Consider the following 20,900-nt stretch of genomic DNA (forward strand, 5'->3'; position numbering starts at 1 on the left):
TTATATTTTCTGATTTTTATGTTGCTCTGTTCTGAATACATTAAAATTTAAAAGATTTGCTGCAACGCAATTTTGTCTGATATGTGAATTATTTATTAGCCTATTTTTTTAATCCATGCAGCAAATGCTTTAAAAACAGCATTAAAAAATTACTTTATTGGATTCCAGACGCTTTTAAAGTACTTTTCACTATAAATTTTACGGGTAGCTTGAATGTAAAACATTGTCATGAATTCGTTGTATTACCATTTGTAAAATAGCCTACAAATTAATTGTTGTAGGCTAACCTGATCTCATGAAAGTGCGTATAGCACGATTTTCTGCTTCTATTTGGCGTAATATTTCTATGCAGAAATTTACTTTGGCATGCAAAACACTGATAAATTCATAATTAATGGCATGACTGGTTCAGTCGACAGAAATACACAGACCTATAATAACTGCTGAAATGTTTGCGGGGCAAATCTCAGGTCAGTCTGAGCGCTCATGGTACGCACAGTGCGTACAGCCGTACACCTGCAGGCGCCACTGCAATAACATAAATTCCATAGGATATACAGCACATTTTAGAGGGTTATTTACTATAATATCTGTTATTATATGTTACAGCATGTGGTGGTCCAGATGAAATCAACAAATATTTTCTGTGCTGATCTGAAGGAAAAAACTGAAGAATTGATTTAAGCATGGTAAAAAAAAAAAAGAAACATATTGGATTCATAATCAAATTACTTAACTAATAATAATAATAATAATAATAATAATAATAAATGTTTGCCTGATTATGGTGGTATTATTTATATACCATTGTAGTATTTATTAATGCTAGCTTTTAATTTAATTAGCTTTTATTTTTATATCTTCAGTTTTCATTTTAATTTTAGTTTTAGTAATTTTAGTATAATTTTTAGTTGTAGTAATTTAGTAATTTTCAGTATCAGTTTTAGTAATATTAGTACTTAGGCTTATTTTATTTCTGTTATTTGCCAAAGCAGCATTTCTAATTGTCAAAGAAACATATTGGATTCATAATCAAATTACTTAACTAATAATAATAATAATAATAATAATAATAATAAATGTTTGCCTGATTATGGTGGTATTATTTATATACCATTGTAGTATTTATTAATGCTAGCTTTTAATTTAATTAGCTTTTATTTTTATATCTTCAGTTTTCATTTTAATTTTAGTTTTAGTAATTTTAGTATAATTTTTAGTTGTAGTAATTTAGTAATTTTCAGTATCAGTTTTAGTAATATTAGTACTTAGGCTTATTTTATTTCTGTTATTTGCCAAAGCAGCATTTCTAATTGTCTACTATTTTATATTTTATTTTATTTCAATGAACAAAAATTACTTTTAATAGTTCTGGTTTTAGTTAACAATAACAAGCCAGATGCAGAAACATACAGACAGAAAGAAAACACACATATTTGTGTACTCACATGGGAGGATAGAGTCCATAAGCATGTGGTTGATTGACAGCTGGAGATGCTGCATGGTCCATGTAGGTGGGGTTTGCTGCAGGGTCGGGGTTAGGTGTCGCAAACCTGCATGAACACACATGCACACATAAATAGTCAATTATTTAACATCATCAGTCTTATTTTTAGTCTTATTTATATACTGTTACAGTATTTATTCTTATTCTTATGAATTAGCTTTTATTTTCATATTTTCATTGTTATATTAGGCCTATACTTTTGTCATTTTGATTAGTTGTATTTAAATTTGGTTTTAATTTTTTTTCCCCAGTTAAATTTAATTTGAGTAAGTTTAGTCTTTCAACTTCAACATTTTATTTCAGTTAGTTGCAACATTTCTCTGTTTTTTTAATATTTATAAAGTTTTTTAAATATAAGTTTTTCATCTAATATTGAGAAATGAGTTTAAAGTCTGTTATATATGGATACAGCTTCCCATAACAATTCCTGTCACCCTGCTTTTCTCTCCCCCTCAATAAAATGCCAGAAACCTCCAAAAATAACAAAAGACATGTTCAGCTCATTCATTCTGTTCAGCTCTATTTCACAGCTTGCTACTCTGCACACAGCTCTTGCTAACCCTCAAAATTAAGAGCTAGTTTGATAATGACTCCCTCAGAATGCTGATGACTAGAACTGAATTATCTGAGTCTGATGGTGTATTCACTCCCTGCTGTGCATGACCGAAGTGGAAGGCTTGCTAACGAGACCAACGGGGTCATCCACCTATGGATAAATAATGCTGCTAATGAGGCTAACAGAGCTAAATATATGCTGAGGAGTGAGTGGAGTCTCAAGTATCCATGGCAACCAATAACTGCCCATAGAGTCAGGCCAGCACTAATATGATAGCGTGCAATTAGATTTATCGCTTGGAGCTAACAGGTTAGCTCTTGAATTTCAGAGATGTGAAGACCTGTACTGAGAGGTTAGAAAAACACAGAGACAAAGTGTGTGTGTGTGTGTGTGTGTGTGTGTGTGTGTGTGTGTGTGTACTTACTCTGGCACTACTTGTTTGATCTGTGGTTTTACATATCCGTCCACAGCTTTAGCTATAGAGGTGGGAAAGATAAACAGATTATTCCTAAACCATAACATAACACTGGCTCACATTATGAATGTGAATGAGAACACACACAGACAAACACAAACATGCTAGATTAGCCAGAGTGATACACTCTCGTTTAAACCCAAAGACATGAACACACAGACATGCAAACACACAGGCTGGCAATGTATTTATAATGGTTTTTACTGGCTATATTATATATGTATATATGTAATATTTGTGCATATAAATCATTTTGAATAAATATTTTACCATTCAAAAGTTTGGGCTTGGTAAAAAAAAAAAAGTTTTTTGAAATATGTCAAAGCTAACCAAGGCTGCATTTATTTAATCAAAAATACAGTAAAAACAGCAATATTGTGAGATATTACAATAAAATGACTGTTTTCCATTTTAATATATTTTAAAATGTAATTTCAAAGCTGAATTTTCAGCATCATTACTCCAGACGTCAGTGTCCTGATGTGTGCTCAAAAAGATCTTCTTTTTATTAATTTTAAAAACAGCTATTTAATATTTTTGAGGAAACTGTGATTTTCATGATTCTTTGATGAATAAAAGTTCATTTATAGAGTAACATCCTTGAAATAGAAATCTTTCGTAACATTACAATTATCTTTACTGCCAGTTTTGATTAGTTTATACATCCTTGTGGAATAAAAGTATTAATTTCTTAAAGAGGTCATATGATGTTGCTAAAAATAACATTATTTTGTGTATTTGGTGTAATGAAATGTGTTTATGCGGTTTAAGGTTCAAAAAACACATTATTTTCCACATAGAAACATTAAAGTGTGACAAACATGCAAAAAAAAAAGAAATCAGGAAGGGGGCCAACACTTTTTCACACCACTGGATATACCATGTCAAAAAAGATGAAAAATATGTAGATAAATAGAGATCAAGCTTACACAGTGGAGGGGTGTAGTATTTGGAGAAGACCTCGTCTTTGGGCCGGTCAGGATAGAGGAACAGGAGATGATTCAGGTCGCTGATGCGATCCGCCAAGGAGCGGATAGAGAAGTCTTTGGTTGTGTATGGCATGAGGTTCCACACCATCCTTTCTCCTATGAAGAACACACATACACACTCTTTAGCAGAAGTTTTGAAATAGTTTTAAGAGCATTTAAAGCCACTGTAAGTGATTTGTTTTCAAATACCATGCATAAAATGTCCCTATTATACAACAGAATATTATAACGTGCAATTAAGTGTGTTGAGGAATGGCAGTGGAGGAGCAGAGTAATGGTTCTACCTGCTTTGTTAGGGTTCTCTGCCACCCAGGCTATGGTGATGCCACCAATTTCAGAATCACTGAAGCGCAACAGAAAGGTTCCGTTGGGTTTGGACATCAGCATGTCCTGAGCTTGCTGTTTATTCACAAAGCCAAGAATCGCCCTGAGACATTCAAACACATATACATATTGTGTTTGAATATACATATACATATTCAAACGCATAAAAGGATGTTTACACACACAAAGACAGAGAGGCTGTTATCGTTTGTGTACTGTTCAGTTTCATTATGATTTGTATACAAAGATTACAAGATACGGACGACTGGGGGTTGAAAGAGATCTTATCAAAGCCGCAAGAGGTCTCTCAGATCTTACTCCTGTGTTAATCCATCCATGGTTTAATGCCTTTAATGTATAGTTTTAACCAGCACTATCTCTCAATCAGCCAGTTGCCATGGCAAAGAAGCACTTCATAATGAAGATATCTATTAAAAACCCACGCAAAAAATAAAATAAAATAAGAACCAGATTTAATAATGTGATACATTATGACTAACAATTTCCATTAGAGCAGCCAGGTGAAATGTACCGAAACTATGAGAAGTGTCCATGAATTTTCAGAAATAAACCAATGTGCCATTTTCTTGTCTGTTAATTAAGTGGATTTTCCATTTAAAGTCACATAACTGAAATACGAACAAACGTCACAGTCATTTCTTTGTGAGATTCACCCCGCTGGTTCATACGGCATAAACGGCAGCATTCTCAGCTGAGATGTCATTGTTATGTGAGGGCAGAGAGGAGCAACGGCTTTTATTCTATTACTTTTATATAGTTTTTTTTTTAGCTTTTACACATGGATGAATTGTTATCATTGACATTAAATCTGTAGGAATGTGATTTATATGTTCATGTTCTCACAGAGGTCAGTTCTTACCCGTCATTCCAGTGAGGCTTCAAGTGTTTTTTAGTAAGCTCCATCACACCATCAAACCACTGCCAAAAAGTGAAGTTCCTGCCTGGTAAACTCTCCTACAATGACAAGAAACAAATCAGGTTTAAAAGACTAACATGCACAGTAAATGAGTAATGATGCTGAGAAAACAACAACTATAGATTTACCTAAATTTGTATTCTGTAAGTTCTAAAAACAAACAACCAAAACAAAACTGAGGCATCTCAACCTCTTTGACAGATTTACCATTTGCAAGCTTTACTTGCATTGTTATTGCTGATTATGTTGTCACACTTAGTAACTTGAGAAATGTGAGATTAAAATAAAGGGAACACTTTTCATAGAGCTGATGCAACTTAAGAAATCTTCTTACAGTTACTTAATATAGATGGTTATTTGTTACAATCAGATTTTAAATCATGTCAACTTTAGTCACTCTCACGGCATTCCAAACCTGAATGACTTACTTTCTTTATAACAAAAAAAAAAAAAAGAGACTTTTACATTTTTTTTTTCTCCATACAATGAAAGTCAGTGGTCACTTAAACTGTTTGGTTACCAACATTCTTTTAAATCTCGTATCTTCTTTCATGTTCCGCAGAAGAAAGAAAGTAATACATGTTGAGTAAGGTTCACTTACAATATTTACCTACATAGATTAATTTTATTAGTTACATCTACTTTTTGTAGAGTGTGTGTAAAGATCTACAGTGTTAAATAAGCCCTAGTAGCATGTTGTGGACTAGAACCTCATCAAAGTATGTATGAAGCTTGTTTCCTCGCAGATGCTTAACAGTTATGAAAAACAAAGCATGGAATTATGAAAGAACAATCTGCTGAATTCCTGGTACGTGTTCCTCGCAAGTAATGCGTTCATCGGAAATGGACATGGAGTTGACACAAATCAGACAGTACACAGCTAGAAGTGTGCGCGGTAAAGGGAACATTCAGGGCTTAAGAAACACAGGCATGACTGCCTGAATGAGAGCATGATCCACTGCCTCATGTTCATTCTGTTTTTAATTAGTGATCCACAAGCAAAGTCACATTACTTAGGACTCAAGACAGGAAGCGTTCGTCTCCATCTCTTTCACTTTAATCACTCTATTTCTTAGAACACAATGTCCTGACCATTTCAACTGTTAGCATGAAGATCACACAGAGCCACACAAACACACAGATGTCTCTTGAACATGTACAATGGGGTTCAAATGTGAAAATTTGGAATTTAGAATCTAATTTAAACATGGAAATAAATAGTCAAGCCACATTTATTTCTATAGCATTTTATATAATACAGATCGTTTCAAAGCAGCTTCAGAAAAGCAGGAAAATAAAGAGTGTTAATGCTGCAAAATGTATCAGTTATTAAACAAATTGAATTTCATTATTAATACCGTCATTATTCAGCTGTTTAGTTCAGTTTTGATTTATTTTATTTATTTCAATAGTGTCAATGTTGAAAAGTGTCAAATGTTGCAAAATGTGGCAAATGTTACAGTGTCAAATGTTGCTGGCTGGCTGGCTGGATATATATTATTCTGCATTATTAGGTCACTAAACAAAATAAGCAATTTGTGACATTTGTAAATTTGTGATCTAATAGTGCAGAATATTCTGATCTTGTTTCCATTTAAGCTTTAGATGTTCTTTATAGCATCTCAAATCATCATCAGGCTTCCCACAAACTTTGTGCAAGTGTGTGCATATGTGAGCATTGTGTCAGTGACTACATAAACAAAGCCATAAACACAAACGATGCCTGAACTCCAAAGGTCCTTGTTGAGAACACTGCCCGCTCAATGTAGCAGATCAGCAAAGGGCCGTTTCAAAGGCAGCCACAGCCTTAGGCCTGCCTACACATCAAAAGCTCTCAGATCACACCTCACTTCCTGAATAACCATTAACTATTGCAATGGACGAAAAGCAATGTCGATCAGATCAACTAACTTTCTGCCCCAGGTCGACGGATTGCCAATTAAAATGAAGAAAAAGTCGAGGACGATGAGACACCAGTTTGGGATTAAACCATCTGTGAGAACATCGCTCGATAACGGCGGTGCTTTTGGGTAACAAGCAGCAGGTCACAGTCACGGTCAGAATTTGTTGCGAAATAATAGGCCATATTGCTTTCAGCTTAATCAAAGCTTGTGTAAAGCTGTCAAAACCATGATTTCATGAGTAATATTGAAGTACAAAACTGATTATATTCAATACGGAGTGCAACTGAATGCAGAGGTCTTTATGTGTCATTATGACTGATATTTTTACTGGTTTAAAATTGCAACTTACATTTCAAATCCAATATCCAATATCCTATATTTCTGAAGGGTCATGTGACACTGAAGACTGGAGTAATGATGCTGAAAATTCAGCTTTACCATCACAGGAAAAAGCGTATTTACCCTGTTAAACTGTGACCAGGTCATGGTCATGTTGCGGTAGTCCTCCGGGTTGACGCAGGAGCTGCTGAAGGCTTTCTGAGCGAGAAAGACAAGATTCTCCTCAGACAGACCTCGATTTGATTGCACCTCGGCCTTGTACTTCATATTCAGAGCTTCACACAACTGCGGCCATAACACCTTGTCGGGCACAATGAAAGGCACCCGGCCCTGAGAGAGAACAAGAAAATGAGTACATTATCATACATTTTAACCTTTTACAGTTGGAAAGTGTCTCATTAGGCAGGTTCTCAGTGGGTCACAATCACTTTGCTTTTAAGGCTGTTTTTTAGGACAGGAACAGGGAAATTTCATGGCAGTGTAGAGGGATATATTACATCAACTCCTGCACTCATCACATCCTGCTTGATTTGCACAAGCATCTAACATGTTCTGTATGGATGCCACTCACTGCTGCCTTGAAGAAAACCATATTAGTGACTCATAATGATCTGATATTACACAAAACCTGTACGGACTTCTATGTACTACTTTTAAATGCTTTTATTGTTATTAACTCACTTCTCCATTTGTGTTCCAGGAAAGAAAAAAGTTATACAGGTTTGAAATGACATGAGGGTGAGTAACTGATGACAGGATTTAAATGTATGGATGCACCGTTCCTTTAAAGAGAATAAACGTAGAGCATGTACAGTAAAGGAACGTGAGTCAGATGCCATCAGCCATTCAATCAACACCCACGCTATGAAACATGACCCCTAGCAGACACTATGGGGACTGCCGCCAGCAGGACCAGTGTCTGAAGCATGTGTGAAACAACTCCAATCCCATTGGCCCATGTAGCCCGTGACGTCACAGGCAGGTGCACGGAAGAGAGCACCTGCTGGCCCAGAAGTATAAGAGGGCGCCTACCAAATACGTCACCAACTTTTATTTTCTTCACGAGCCGTTTGTTTGTCAGTAAGTGTGAAGATGTTATGGAGAAAACCGAGGCAAGTGAGCATTTTAGAAAGTGTGTGCCTCCGTGTCCGAGGTTTCTGACACAAGTGGTTGGGCTGCCCCCCTTATCAGGGTTTTTCCAAGTAGGCAGCCCCCTGAGCCTCTTTTCTAGGGTTTTAAGTAGAAAACTTAAGTAGTGGTCTACTTCCCTTTACCCCTTAAGCTTAGTCAGGGGTTTTTAAGTGGGGCCTGCATGCTGCTTTGGCCCATTGTAACATAGCCTTCTGAGGATAGCTGTGTTCTTGGCTTGGTTAATGGAAAATCCCTCCTGATTGGCTGGGTTCCCCATTTTGCCGAGTTATGTTAGTGCCCCGAGCCGTCAGTGGCTTCCGTTCCCCACAGTGTCCGCTAGAGGACGCAGCGCGAGTTCCCTAGAAGGGGAACGTCTCGGGTTACGCACATAACCACAGTTCCCCGAGAGGGAACGAGATGCTGTGTCCCATTGCCATGCATAGGGCTTGCCTGTTTTCACATGTCCTTCAGACATTTGGTGCTGATTCAGCAGGCGCTCTCTTCCGAGCACCCGCCTGTGACATCACGGGCTACATGGGCCAATGGGATTGGAGTTGTTTCACACGTGCTTCAGACACCGGTCCTGCTGGTATATCTTTGTGGCTAACTATGATCTAATTTTGCTACATTGCTTTAAGCGGTTCCTGACAGATACCATTTACTAGGCACACAACCTCTCAAGCTCACCTTAACCTGAAATACCAGCTCATTTCCCCCAACACTGAACTGTGATTCAAACAAAATGGTAAACTTCTCCTCGGTAACAGACTCCGCCCCTCGACGGTCTGAACGCCTTATCCGCTTCAGAGACTACATGACACATGAGAAAGAAAAGAGAAAAATATATATTTACTTCATTATAAGCAGTTAAATTTCTTCTTCCTATTTAACACGAGTCACTATCACATAAAACACCCCCAAAAAGTACTCAAGCTACATTTACAAATATCATTCACTGCATACGAATAAGATTGTAAACTTAGATAACAAATGATCTAACCAAGTGTTTATTATAAATAAAGTTTTAAAAAACATAAGCACTTTTGAAGTGAAATATTTCACAAGTAATTTTTAATTTGGATAATTTTAATTATAAAATAAAATATACTGTGGAAATTAAGGCAGGATTGTGTGGATACTTTCTGGTTGACAAATACAATTATTTTGTAAAAAGAAACAGTGCTCAGATACTACTTGGTTTGATAATTTGTTAATAAATTGTAATCTACGTAGTCTCTATACAGCCTATTGTATCATATTTATCTAAAGGTTCACTAAGCAGTGACTACTGATTTATATGTCAGGCTAAGTGTTGCTTAAGTGTTAACTGGATTCACTGCTGATGCATAACCGAGAATAGAGCCCCGTTCTCTAAGCAGGTACAGAGTAAATTATGAATAAACTTAAATGGTGGCTGACAGAGTACTTAGAAACCCCTTCAGTCAAGTTCACACACTCATCTTACAGAGTTTTCTCTAAAGTCAGATTTTAGATGGCCACACAGCACTTACCATGTTTCTAAAGTGTGCACTGAGAGTGCCTGTGGTCTGGTGGTACTCCATCACACAGTTGTTATTCAAGATCTCACCACTGCTGTCACTGTTAGACAGACACATACATACACAGAGAATATTATTCTGCATAGTCGTACAAAAGGTGATGGGGTGTGAATCGCCACTGGTTTCACAATTCGATTCGATTACGATTATCAAGTCAACGATTCGATTCAATTCGATATAACGATGCATAGGACTGGACGATATGGCCAAAATTGATATCACGATATATTTCTTAATTTCGGTCGATACGATATAATTCCGATATCGATATGACCACTATTTATCTGAAATAGAAATCTTTTGTAACATCATAAATGCCTTTATCATCACTTTTGATCAATTTTAAGCATCCTTGCTAAATAAAAGTATTAATTTCTTTCCCAAAAAAATAATAAAAATTATACTGAATGGAATAGTGTATAATGTTACAAAAGCTTTTTATTTCAGATAAATGCTGATCTTTGGATCTTTCTATTCATCAATTGAATTATTGTCCAGCCCTAACGATGCATCACGATTATATATCAAATTTATCTTGAGCATTTTTATTTAAAAAAATAAGCAGGCTACTTTTTAAAATAAATACAAATTAATAATAAATCAAAACAATTGCTAAGAACTTAACCAAATAAATATAGCTTCAAAACAGACAAGCAAATATAAAGTAATAAAGGGGGAAAAAGCCCATTACAAGTGATAAACAAAAAGTACTTTCAGTATCTGAGAGTGCTTTAAGTATCCGAAAGTTTACAGACTATCATAGTTATGGGTTTTTCTTTTTTTCCTCAGCATTATTACTGTTTGATTATTACTGATTAGATCATAGACAGTGGCAGCTTTAATAGGCTGCATTCACACTAATGCACAGATCTATTTCGACAGATGTTTTGTCCTGTTCTGAAAACATAACTGACTTTGTTTACATCAATTTCGTATCATAAAAGTATTCGAAGATGCAAGTGCATTTAACCGCAGCCGCGATCAAGCTTCAGGACAAACAAACACAAAGCAAACGTGAAAGTCTATCAGTACGTGAGTTTCGTGCATCTAATACGTACTGCATTCCCAACGGAATCAATGAAAGCATATCTGAAGTAAAACACTGAAACATGTTTTTTTTTTACGCACTAAGCTTGCTTTTTCCAAAATGTGCCCAAATCTCGGATTTAAAAATAGTGGGTACTTTTTTTAATACTCGCGTTACAAGCGTGTATGTGAATGACCTCAGTAGGCTATAATCAATTATGGTCTATTACATCGATGGAACGATTAATTTCAACACCCCTAGAAGGTGATGAGCAATTTATCTAAGATCAAGATCCATTAAGTGACAAATTCAGGTAAAAATTGTATTTGTGCATAAAAGTTGAGTGTTAGTGAATGTAGGATGATGCATCAGGGGGCGCCTGATGAAACATGCTTTGTTTTAGCAGCTCCAGGCGCATTAGGCTAGTTCACAATGAGTCATCAACTACACCCAGAGGAGTTACTAAATACAATGTGTTGTGTTTCTACTCACTTTCTGGTGTTTTCGTTCTTGAGCAGGGCCTTGGCCTGTTGCTCGCTGATGATGGTGGCTTTGACCTGCGGTGGGTTCATGTGTACGTTCAGTTTGCCACCTACCAGCAAACGCACTGTCGCCGCAAATTTTGTTTGTGTTTTCAGCACCTGAGGCGGCTGCTTTTCGATGATGAAGGTACTGCAAACAAAACAAACACACACATACATGTATTTACTGTACATCCATATCCATAAAATATACTGTATTTCAAAAAGAAAAAACATGTGCACAACCTAGGGATATGCCGGTATCAAATTTTCATGTTGCGATTAATTGCTAATCTTTTATCACGGTATACGGTATTATCACGATATTGAAATTTAGTTTTTAAAAAGTGCTCTCATAATACAGTATAACAGGTATAATAACTTTTCTTATAACAAAAATAACTGAACATTTAAATACAATAAAGCAATACAGAAAAATGTATAAAGTTAAAAGTTTTACACAGATTAAAGTGCAAAAGAACTATAAAGACCAATAGGTATCACTTTACAATAAGACCTCATTAGTTAACCTTAGTTAATGCATTAACATTCACGATGAGCAATAGCTACATTTTCTACAGAAGTTATTAATCTTTTGATTTTAACAACCTGTTATTAAATATTGGAATACCTAAGATTTAGTTTTAAAAAAGTGCTCTCATAATACAGTATAGCAGTATAGCTCATAATAACTTTTCTTATAACAAAAATAACTGAACATTTAAATACAATAAAGCAATACAGAAAAATGTATAAAGTTAAAAGTTTTACACAGATTAAAGTGCAAAAGAACTATAAAGACCAATAGGTATCACTTTACAATAAGACCTCATTAGTTAACCTTAGTTAATGCATTAACATTCACGATGAGCAATAGCTACATTTTCTACAGAAGTTATTAATCTTTTGATTTTAACAACCTGTTATTAAATATTGGAATACCTAAGATTAATGAACGTTCAGAAGAATTTTTCATTGGCAGTTTATGTTAACTAATGAAGCCCTAATGTAAAGTGTGACCGAACAATAAAGTGCGCTTTCATCCAGAGCGTCTCTCACATGTTCCACCATGTGCTTCTCGTCCAGAGTGCGCACCGTCTTTCACACAGCATACAGCGATGTTGTGCATTTTGACCAGTTGATGGGAAAAGTATTCTTAAAATGCATTCACAATTCTGAATAATTTGTAATATATAATTATTCACGGTATTTAGAAGTGCCCATGATAACAATATTGTGCATATTCATTACCGTGATATATCGCATTATCGAATACCGGCACAAGTCTAGCACAACCGTACTTTGGGATCAGTTTTTTTGAAAGAAATTAACATCTATATTCATCAAGGTTGCATTAAATTAATCGAAAGTGACATTACCAAAAGACATTTACACAACAGTTTTCAACATTGATAATAATACGGAATGTTTCTTCAGCACTAAAATCATCATATTAGAATTATTTCTGAAGGATCATGTGACACTGAAGATTAATGATCCTGAAAATTCAGCTTTGTCATTACAGGAATAAATTACATGTAAAAACATATTAAAAAATAAATCTATGGAGCGCCTAAAGGGACCTTTGCAAAAATAAAAATACACAAGACTATCGCATGCGCACGAGAAAAGTTTTGCATGCTCACGAGAAACTATCGTGTGCTCATGAGAAACTTTCACGTACACACGAGAAAAGTTTTGTGTGCTATCGAGAAATTATCGTGTACGCACTAGAAAAGTTTAGCGTGCTATCGAGAAACTATCGTGTACGCACTAGTAAAGTTTTGCGTGCTATCGAGAAACTATCGTGTACGCACTAGAAGTTTTGCGAGCTATTGAGAAACTATCATGTACGCACAAGAAAAGTTTTGCGAGCTATCGAGAAACTATCGTGTACACACAAGAAAAGTTTTGCGAGCTATCGAGAAACTATCGTGTACGCACTAGTAAAGTTTTGCGTGCGCATAAGAAAAATTTTGTGTGCTATCGAGAAATTATCGTGTACGCACTAGAAAAGTTTTGCGTGCTATCGAGAAACTATCGTGTACGCACTAGTAAAGTTTTGCATGCTATCGTGAAACTTTCACGTTCACACGAGAAAAGTTTTGCGTGTTATCGAGAAACTATTTTTGCGTAATTTTTGCATCTCATTCAGCCCGTCTGCTGTTTTTGTTTCGTTCAGATTTTTTATGTAGTATCACAAAGCTAAAGTCAGACCATTTTGTTTTTGTTTCACATGTAAAAATTTTACAATCTAAATAACATGTATGCAGCATCTTTGTTTGGATCGTGATTAAAATACACAGGCAAAACCTTAGTTTACTTGCACGAAAACATTTCTTTTATTTGTATTATTTATTTATTTGATTTAGGATTTGTTTTAAAATTTCAAGTTAGTATATTGTTTGACATTTTCAGTTTCACAAAGTAATCTGCAGCCTTTTGGTCTGAGAAATAACAAATGGACACCTTTTTTAAAATCTGTCTTAAATCTCATTTTGTTAAAAAATAAATTGTGAGAAAATTGTATTGTGAAATCAGTATCGTGAATCATATCACATCGTGGGTTGAGTGAATCGTTGCATCCCTATATGCTACTAGTTTTTGCTGTGGTATCGAAGTAGTAAATTGTTCTTTAAATAAGAAGTGTTACTTAAATGATAAAGAACCATATTTTTTTTGCTCATCTGAAAAATGATCCGATCTGTAACTCAAAATGTGATATGATAATGTAATATAATCCGAACCATGAGATTTGTGATCCGTTGCACCAATACTCTCTTGACTCGTTATTTGAAGAAAAAATACTATCTTTTATTCGGGCTAGTTAAATTCATTTTTGGGCTACCAAAATCTGAAGAATGCCTGCCTTGAAGGGCTACCAGGGATTTTGAAATTTTGCGAGCCCTGATGTTGTTTTTAGATAAATTGCTCAGAGGGGTTTGACCAACCAGTTAGACAGACTAGGTTATTTGTTCAAATCATCCAAGCACCCCAATCCCAGCCATTTCTAATATAATTTTGATTAATATTACTAAATATTATTAAATTGTAATGAAATTGCAGATCCATCTTTGATTGTCAAAAGAATTCCAGATGCAGTTCCCTCTCAGCCAATTAGATTTCACGTAGAATTTCAATCAGTCAGTCGTGGAAGTCTGATTGGTTGATAATTTTTGACAACGTTTAGTGCAGGTGCGAAAATAATTAATTTCTAGCGCAAGAGCACAGAGAGATTTGCGAGTGCAAAGGACACAGTTTGAGTGCACACACAGGCACACTTTGAGTTGCGATTGAAACAGACACGTTTTAAGTGCGCGCACACTCTTTGGGCGAGACTAGCGCATATCTGAGAGTGCGCGTCCGATTTTGTGTGAGAGGAAAGGAAATCCGCGTGCGAGCGGAGAGATTCGCGCTCGCACATCATATTAATGTACTTTCGTGCTATGGCTACAACAGTGCGCTCTCGACATTTGTCAGTAAAATAACGCCATACTACATATTCCATCCCTGCGTCTCAATGTTCATACTATCCATCCTAAATAGTATGTGAGATTAGAATAAGTGTGTCCCAAAGTATATGTTGAAAAGAGTATGCCCCGGTTGGTCTACTATTTCAGGTCGATTTTTGAAGTGTGGATCCGTGCACACTGTAATGGCTAATATATTGCCCACAATCCATTGCGCTTTGGTGAAGGATTCTGTCCAGAACTACAAACACGAATAAAACGCGTTAAAAAAAACTACAAACATGGCGGTTGTGCGTGACCGGCGGTTAGGTAGAGAGGCTTAGAAAAAGGGGTTTGAGTTACTAATATTCAACATTTAACCTGGTAAAAAATATTTATTTAATGTTATCGGTGTTATATTTCATCTGCAACAGCAATGTAAACTTTTATAAACATCCTTTTGGTCGTTAACCTTTAAATGCATCATTATGCATAAAATATGAGCAGAGTTCTCGGCATGAAAGACCCGCGACTGGCAGATCAATGTGCTACTTCTTTTCTCTCCGATACGGTAGGAAGTTAAATGAAATGCAATGTGGAGGATGTTAACTGAGACAAGATGATTGACAGGCCAGTTTACAGTGACAGGGTGCGTGTATCTATGCGACAGAGCATCCGTTAAAGACGCAGTTGTGTGACGTGATAGTGTGTCCCAAAGCTTGCCTACTCTTCTACTACACACTCAAAAGTGTGTACTTTTTCTTCACCAAAAGAGTACATACTTTAAGGGCGTAGTATAAGTAGGTACATTGAGACGCAGCACATGCTTTTGTTTTCTTTGTTGTAAGACGGCAGTGAGTGACGCAACCGGAAACTGTAGCGTGTGAGCTCGCAAAAGTTTATCGGGAGCACGTGATAGTCTGTGTATTTTTATTTTTGCAAAGGTCTCTTTAGGGGCTTCGTAGAAAACAGTTATTTTTAAATTGTAATAAAATTTCACAATATTAATGTTTTTACTGTATTTTTGATTTAAAAAATTCTAAGTAATGTCACCCACATGAGCACTTTTCCTACTTTCCATTCTACTTGGAAAGTCTAAATTTACATTTGGAAAAGGGCAATAGAACGTTACATGAAAACTTGCGCAAAAACCCAAAATATGCAGGTGTAAGATGAATGTTATAGAACCCTTTTAAAAAATAAAATACATAATAATTCATAAATAAATTATTTAATATGGGAACTACAAATAAGTAAATAAAAAATAAATGGTTAATTAAATAGATAAAATTATACATATTTAAAAATAAACAGTTATTTATTTATGTATTTATTTCCTAAAAATTAAGAGTTTTAATTTAGAGGCAAGGTTAAGATTAGTCAGTAGTCAGTTGCACAAGTGCCACTGAGCAATATTGGAGCATGTGCACTATTCACCAGGCCACATCTCTGACAAATTTGTAGTAATTCAAATTGGATTAATTTTGATATGTGGCTATGGTATGTATGTTATATAGTTACACAGCCAGTGTGACACTTCTCAGGTTGATGGAGATCCATTCAGACACTGATGTTAAAAGCACAGTTCCCATTAGGCTCAGTGTTTCAGTGACTGCATACACACACGAATGAACCATCACATTAATCCCCTGTGGTAGGTGTGAATGCTGATAGATTGAGATATTATGAAGAAGAGAGTGAAGGAGAGCAGAAGTTTGTAGACATCCCCCTGTGTGCCACCAAAGTGATCTCTATGACAAATGGCCTCTGTTGATTTCTCACAGATATGAGCACATGCAGGGTGAATAATACATGAACACTCAATCATCTGGTACGGAGACTTTCATCTTTTCATTTCATAAAATGTGAGAATTAAAAATGTGAAGGGATAGTTCACCCAGAAATGACAACTGCGTCATCATATACTCACCATCCTGCCATTGCAAACCCTTATTATGACCTTTTCTGTTCCTTCCAGAGCAGAAAAGGATTTCAAGCTTCTAAAAGGATGTAGGAGCACAATGAAAGTATTATAAAGTGATACATATGACTTGCACACTATATTTCAAGTATTTTATAATATGTGTTTTTTAAAGAAATTAATACTTTTATTTATGAAGGATGTATTCAACTGATCAAAAGTGACAGTTAAGACATTTAAAAAAAGATTTCTATTTCAAATAAATGCTGTTCTTTTGAACTTTCTATTCATCAAAGAATCCTGAAATCATGCATTATGTTTTCCACAAAAAATAATAAGCAGCACAACTGTTTTCAACATTGATAATAATAGGAAATGTTTCTTGAGCACCAAATCAGCACATTAGAATGATTTCTGAAGGATAATGTGACACTGAAGACTGCAGTAATGATGCTAAAAATTCAGCTTTGCTATCATGGAAATAAATTACATTTTAAAATATATTCAAATAGAAAATAGTTATTTTAAAATGTAACACTATTTCACAATATTGCTGTTTTTACTGTATTTTTGAGCAAATAAATGAAGCTTTGGTGAGCATAAGACTTTCAAAAACAGCTGCCCTACACTCTCAGAAAAAAAGTTACAAAAGTTGTCACTGGGGTGGTACCCTTTCAAAAGGCACACCTTTGTACCTAAAGAGTCCATATTGGTACCTTAAAGGTACATATTAGTACCTAAAGTGTACATATTAGTACCTAAAAGGTACCACCTCAGTGACAGCTTTTGTACCGTTTTTTTCTGAGAGTGTATGTGCATTCATGATTGTTTACAAGAGATGTAAAAATCTCCATTTTATGTATGAATTATGTGTTTTGAGTCAGATTTTTTCAATGAATGAGTTGATCCAAATCACTGAATGATGCATCTATGAAGTAGGGCAGATAATTTATGTGCATAATAACTTATATTTCTCTCTGTTACACACAAAGCACTGTATGGCTTCAGAAAACTTGAGTTGTATGGACAACTTGGACACATTTATGGTGCTTTTGCATCCTTTTTGAAGCTTGAAAGCCCATTCATTGTAATTTGATGGAAAAAGTGATCAACACATTCTTGTATTATATGTAAGAAATGCCACGAGTGTGAGTATTTCTTGGAACTATCCCTTTAATAATTTTTTTCTAGATTTACTAATTACCCCTTCCTTTTTTTCCAAAATGTAAAACCTCCTTAAACCCACTTAGACTTGTAGGTTCAATACTGAGTGAAAAAATACACACATAAAGAACACAGGAAGGAAGGTAATGAACGTCTTGACATGATCCGTTCAAACACACTGTGAAGTCACCACTGAAATTGTAGCAATGCCGAGAAAGAGATATGTGACCCTGGACCACAAAACCAGTCATAAGGGTCAATTTTTCGAAATTGAGATTTACACATAACCTGAAAGCTGAATAAATAAGCTTTCCATTGATGTATGGTTTGTTAGGATAGGACAATATTTGCCCGAGATACAACTATTTGAAAATCTGGAATCTGAGGGTGCAAAAAAATCAAAATATTGAGAAAATCACCTTTAAAGTTGTCCAAATGCAGTTCTTAGCAATGCATAATATTACTAATCAAAAATTAAGTTTTAATATATTTACAGTAGGAAATTTACTAAATATCTTCATGGAACATGATCTTTACTTAATATCCTAATGATTTTTGGCATAAAAGAAAAATCAATAATTTTCACCCATACAATGTTTTTTTGGCTATTGCTACAAATATACCCCAGTGACTTAAGACTGGTTTTGTGGTCCAGGGTCACATATAGTAAAAATGCATGATGTTGATTACAGGGAGGATATTGGTTGTGTTACTGTACTTTGCAATCACTTAACCTCACTGCTATTCTCTCTCTCCCCCACACAAACACACACCTGGTGACTAAAGTCGAGATGATGTCCGTGATGGTGCTGTTGAGTTCGGTCAGCAGCTCTTCGATGGGGCCGGGAATGGGCAGCTGCTGTCTCAGATGCTCCGCCCTCCGGATCTGCTGACGATTCTGCCAAATGGTTTCCGCTAGCTTCTCACACCTGTGCACAAACACACGCAGAAATGCCAACCCGAAGCATAAACTACAGAGCTGCTCTCTGCATATGTTGTGTATGTGTAATGTAAACGCACCACAACATGCGCATGCCTCTGATTATTTGCATAACTTAGTGTCTTAGTGTGTGTATTGCTTTATTTAACTATGCACTGGGACAAATTTGCCCCAGAATATAGCTAAATATAAGAAAACCTCCCTATATGAAAATAAAATAAACGGTTTGGCTTAATCTGTAGTATTTATAATTAGCTTTAGCTTTAAAAACAACAGATGTCTATGGTATGTCCTCAGTTAGGCTAAGTATACGTGTGCGCACCATGACTGTAGTATGTCCAGTCCTCCCTCGGGCGGCCCGCCGTTGCCAGCCAGTTGTTGACGTCTCTTCCACTGAATCAGCTCGTCGTCAAGAATCACCGTCTGCTGTTTCCGTAGCAATGCCAGTGTCTTCTGGTAATCTGAGGGTGCAAAAAAATCAAAATATTGAGAAAATCACCTTTAAAGTTGTCCAAATGCAGTTCTTAGCAATGCATAATATTACTAATCAAAAATTAAGTTTTAATATATTTACAGTAGGAAATTTACTAAATATCTTCATGGAACATGATCTTTACTTAATATCCTAATGATTTTTGGCATAAAAGAAAAATCAATAATTTTCACCCATACAATGTTTTTTTGGCTATTGCTACAAATATACCCCAGTGACTTAAGACTGGTTTTGTGGTCCAGGGTCACATATAGTAAAAATGCATGATGTTGATTACAGGGAGGATATTGGTTGTGTTACTGTACTTTGCAATCACTTAACCTCACTGCTATTCTCTCTCTCCCCCACACAAACACACACCTGGTGACTAAAGTCGAGATGATGTCCGTGATGGTGCTGTTGAGTTCGGTCAGCAGCTCTTCGATGGGGCCGGGAATGGGCAGCTGCTGTCTCAGATGCTCCGCCCTCCGGATCTGCTGACGATTCTGCCAAATGGTTTCCGCTAGCTTCTCACACCTGTGCACAAACACACGCAGAAATGCCAACCCGAAGCATAAACTACAGAGCTGCTCTCTGCATATGTTGTGTATGTGTAATGTAAACGCACCACAACATGCGCATGCCTCTGATTATTTGCATAACTTAGTGTCTTAGTGTGTGTATTGCTTTATTTAACTATGCACTGGGACAAATTTGCCCCAGAATATAGCTAAATATAAGAAAACCTCCCTATATGAAAATAAAATAAACGGTTTGGCTTAATCTGTAGTATTTATAATTAGCTTTAGCTTTAAAAACAACAGATGTCTATGGTATGTCCTCAGTTAGGCTAAGTATACGTGTGCGCACCATGACTGTAGTATGTCCAGTCCTCCCTCGGGCGGCCCGCCGTTGCCAGCCAGTTGTTGACGTCTCTTCCACTGAATCAGCTCGTCGTCAAGAATCACCGTCTGCTGTTTCCGTAGCAATGCCAGTGTCTTCTGGTGTTTCTCTGCCAAGCCCTGAGCACACATACACAAGCTCATGTAACACCACATGAACAGACGTGAACATATATGCTGTACTCGTGTAAATAACAATGGCCCTCGGGTTTAGTGCTGTACTTGAAAACAAATGGGCAACATCAAGTGGAAGTGTTGCTTCCATTTTAAAGGAGACAAGTAATGGAAAATAATGCAGAATCTTTTGAAATGAAAGTGTTCCTCATTTTACCTGAAACAAGGTTAGCTAATCAAAACTGAGGTCATTTACATATAGATATCTTAATGTTGCGATTAAACGGATGTAACAACAGACATTTTTCTGTATTGTGCATTTTTATATTGTGATAGATCCAAGTGAAATGGATTATTGATGGTTTTATTAATTGGTTGTTGATTAGATGGAGACGGATCTGGATATGAGTTTGCAGAAAGGGGCGGGTTTTAAGTGGGCTAAATGATTGGAGAAGTAATTTTACCGGAAGATCAAGTTATAACATTTTGATTCAAAGTTATGATGTCAAGACAAATGAAACATATGCAGGGATGAATCGTTCACAATAAGATCATCAAAGTGAATTTTCATGCTGACTCTAAATGTTAGTTGGTTATCCAATCAATAGGTAAATTACATATAGATGGCCTTAATTTACAGTAGCAAAAACAGTTTAAATGGCCTGAAAA

At 35.9% G+C, this 20,900-nt stretch overlaps 1 protein-coding gene across 1 annotated transcript in view; it reads right to left on the reverse strand.

Moving 5' to 3' along the window:
• Positions 1 to 20,900, reverse strand: part of LOC107687020 (signal transducer and activator of transcription 5B-like) — a 97,791-nt gene that overhangs the window by 6,018 nt on the left and 70,873 nt on the right. The window contains exons 8-18 of the mRNA XM_016484158.1: positions 20,086 to 20,237; positions 19,597 to 19,752; positions 11,241 to 11,420; positions 9,674 to 9,761; positions 8,850 to 8,972; positions 7,155 to 7,361; positions 4,732 to 4,826; positions 3,812 to 3,954; positions 3,468 to 3,623; positions 2,488 to 2,539; positions 1,449 to 1,553 (exon numbers count right to left, since the gene is read on the reverse strand). Of these exons, the coding sequence (XP_016339644.1) occupies positions 1,449 to 1,553; positions 2,488 to 2,539; positions 3,468 to 3,623; positions 3,812 to 3,954; positions 4,732 to 4,826; positions 7,155 to 7,361; positions 8,850 to 8,972; positions 9,674 to 9,761; positions 11,241 to 11,420; positions 19,597 to 19,752; positions 20,086 to 20,237 (1,457 nt within the window). The remainder of the gene's footprint in view (positions 1 to 1,448; positions 1,554 to 2,487; positions 2,540 to 3,467; positions 3,624 to 3,811; positions 3,955 to 4,731; positions 4,827 to 7,154; positions 7,362 to 8,849; positions 8,973 to 9,673; positions 9,762 to 11,240; positions 11,421 to 19,596; positions 19,753 to 20,085; positions 20,238 to 20,900) is intronic.

This window comes from Sinocyclocheilus anshuiensis, unplaced genomic scaffold (genome assembly GCF_001515605.1).
Source record: "Sinocyclocheilus anshuiensis isolate Anshui unplaced genomic scaffold, SAMN03320099.WGS_v1.1 scaffold1287, whole genome shotgun sequence".
NCBI classification, from domain to species: domain Eukaryota; kingdom Metazoa; phylum Chordata; class Actinopteri; order Cypriniformes; family Cyprinidae; genus Sinocyclocheilus; species Sinocyclocheilus anshuiensis.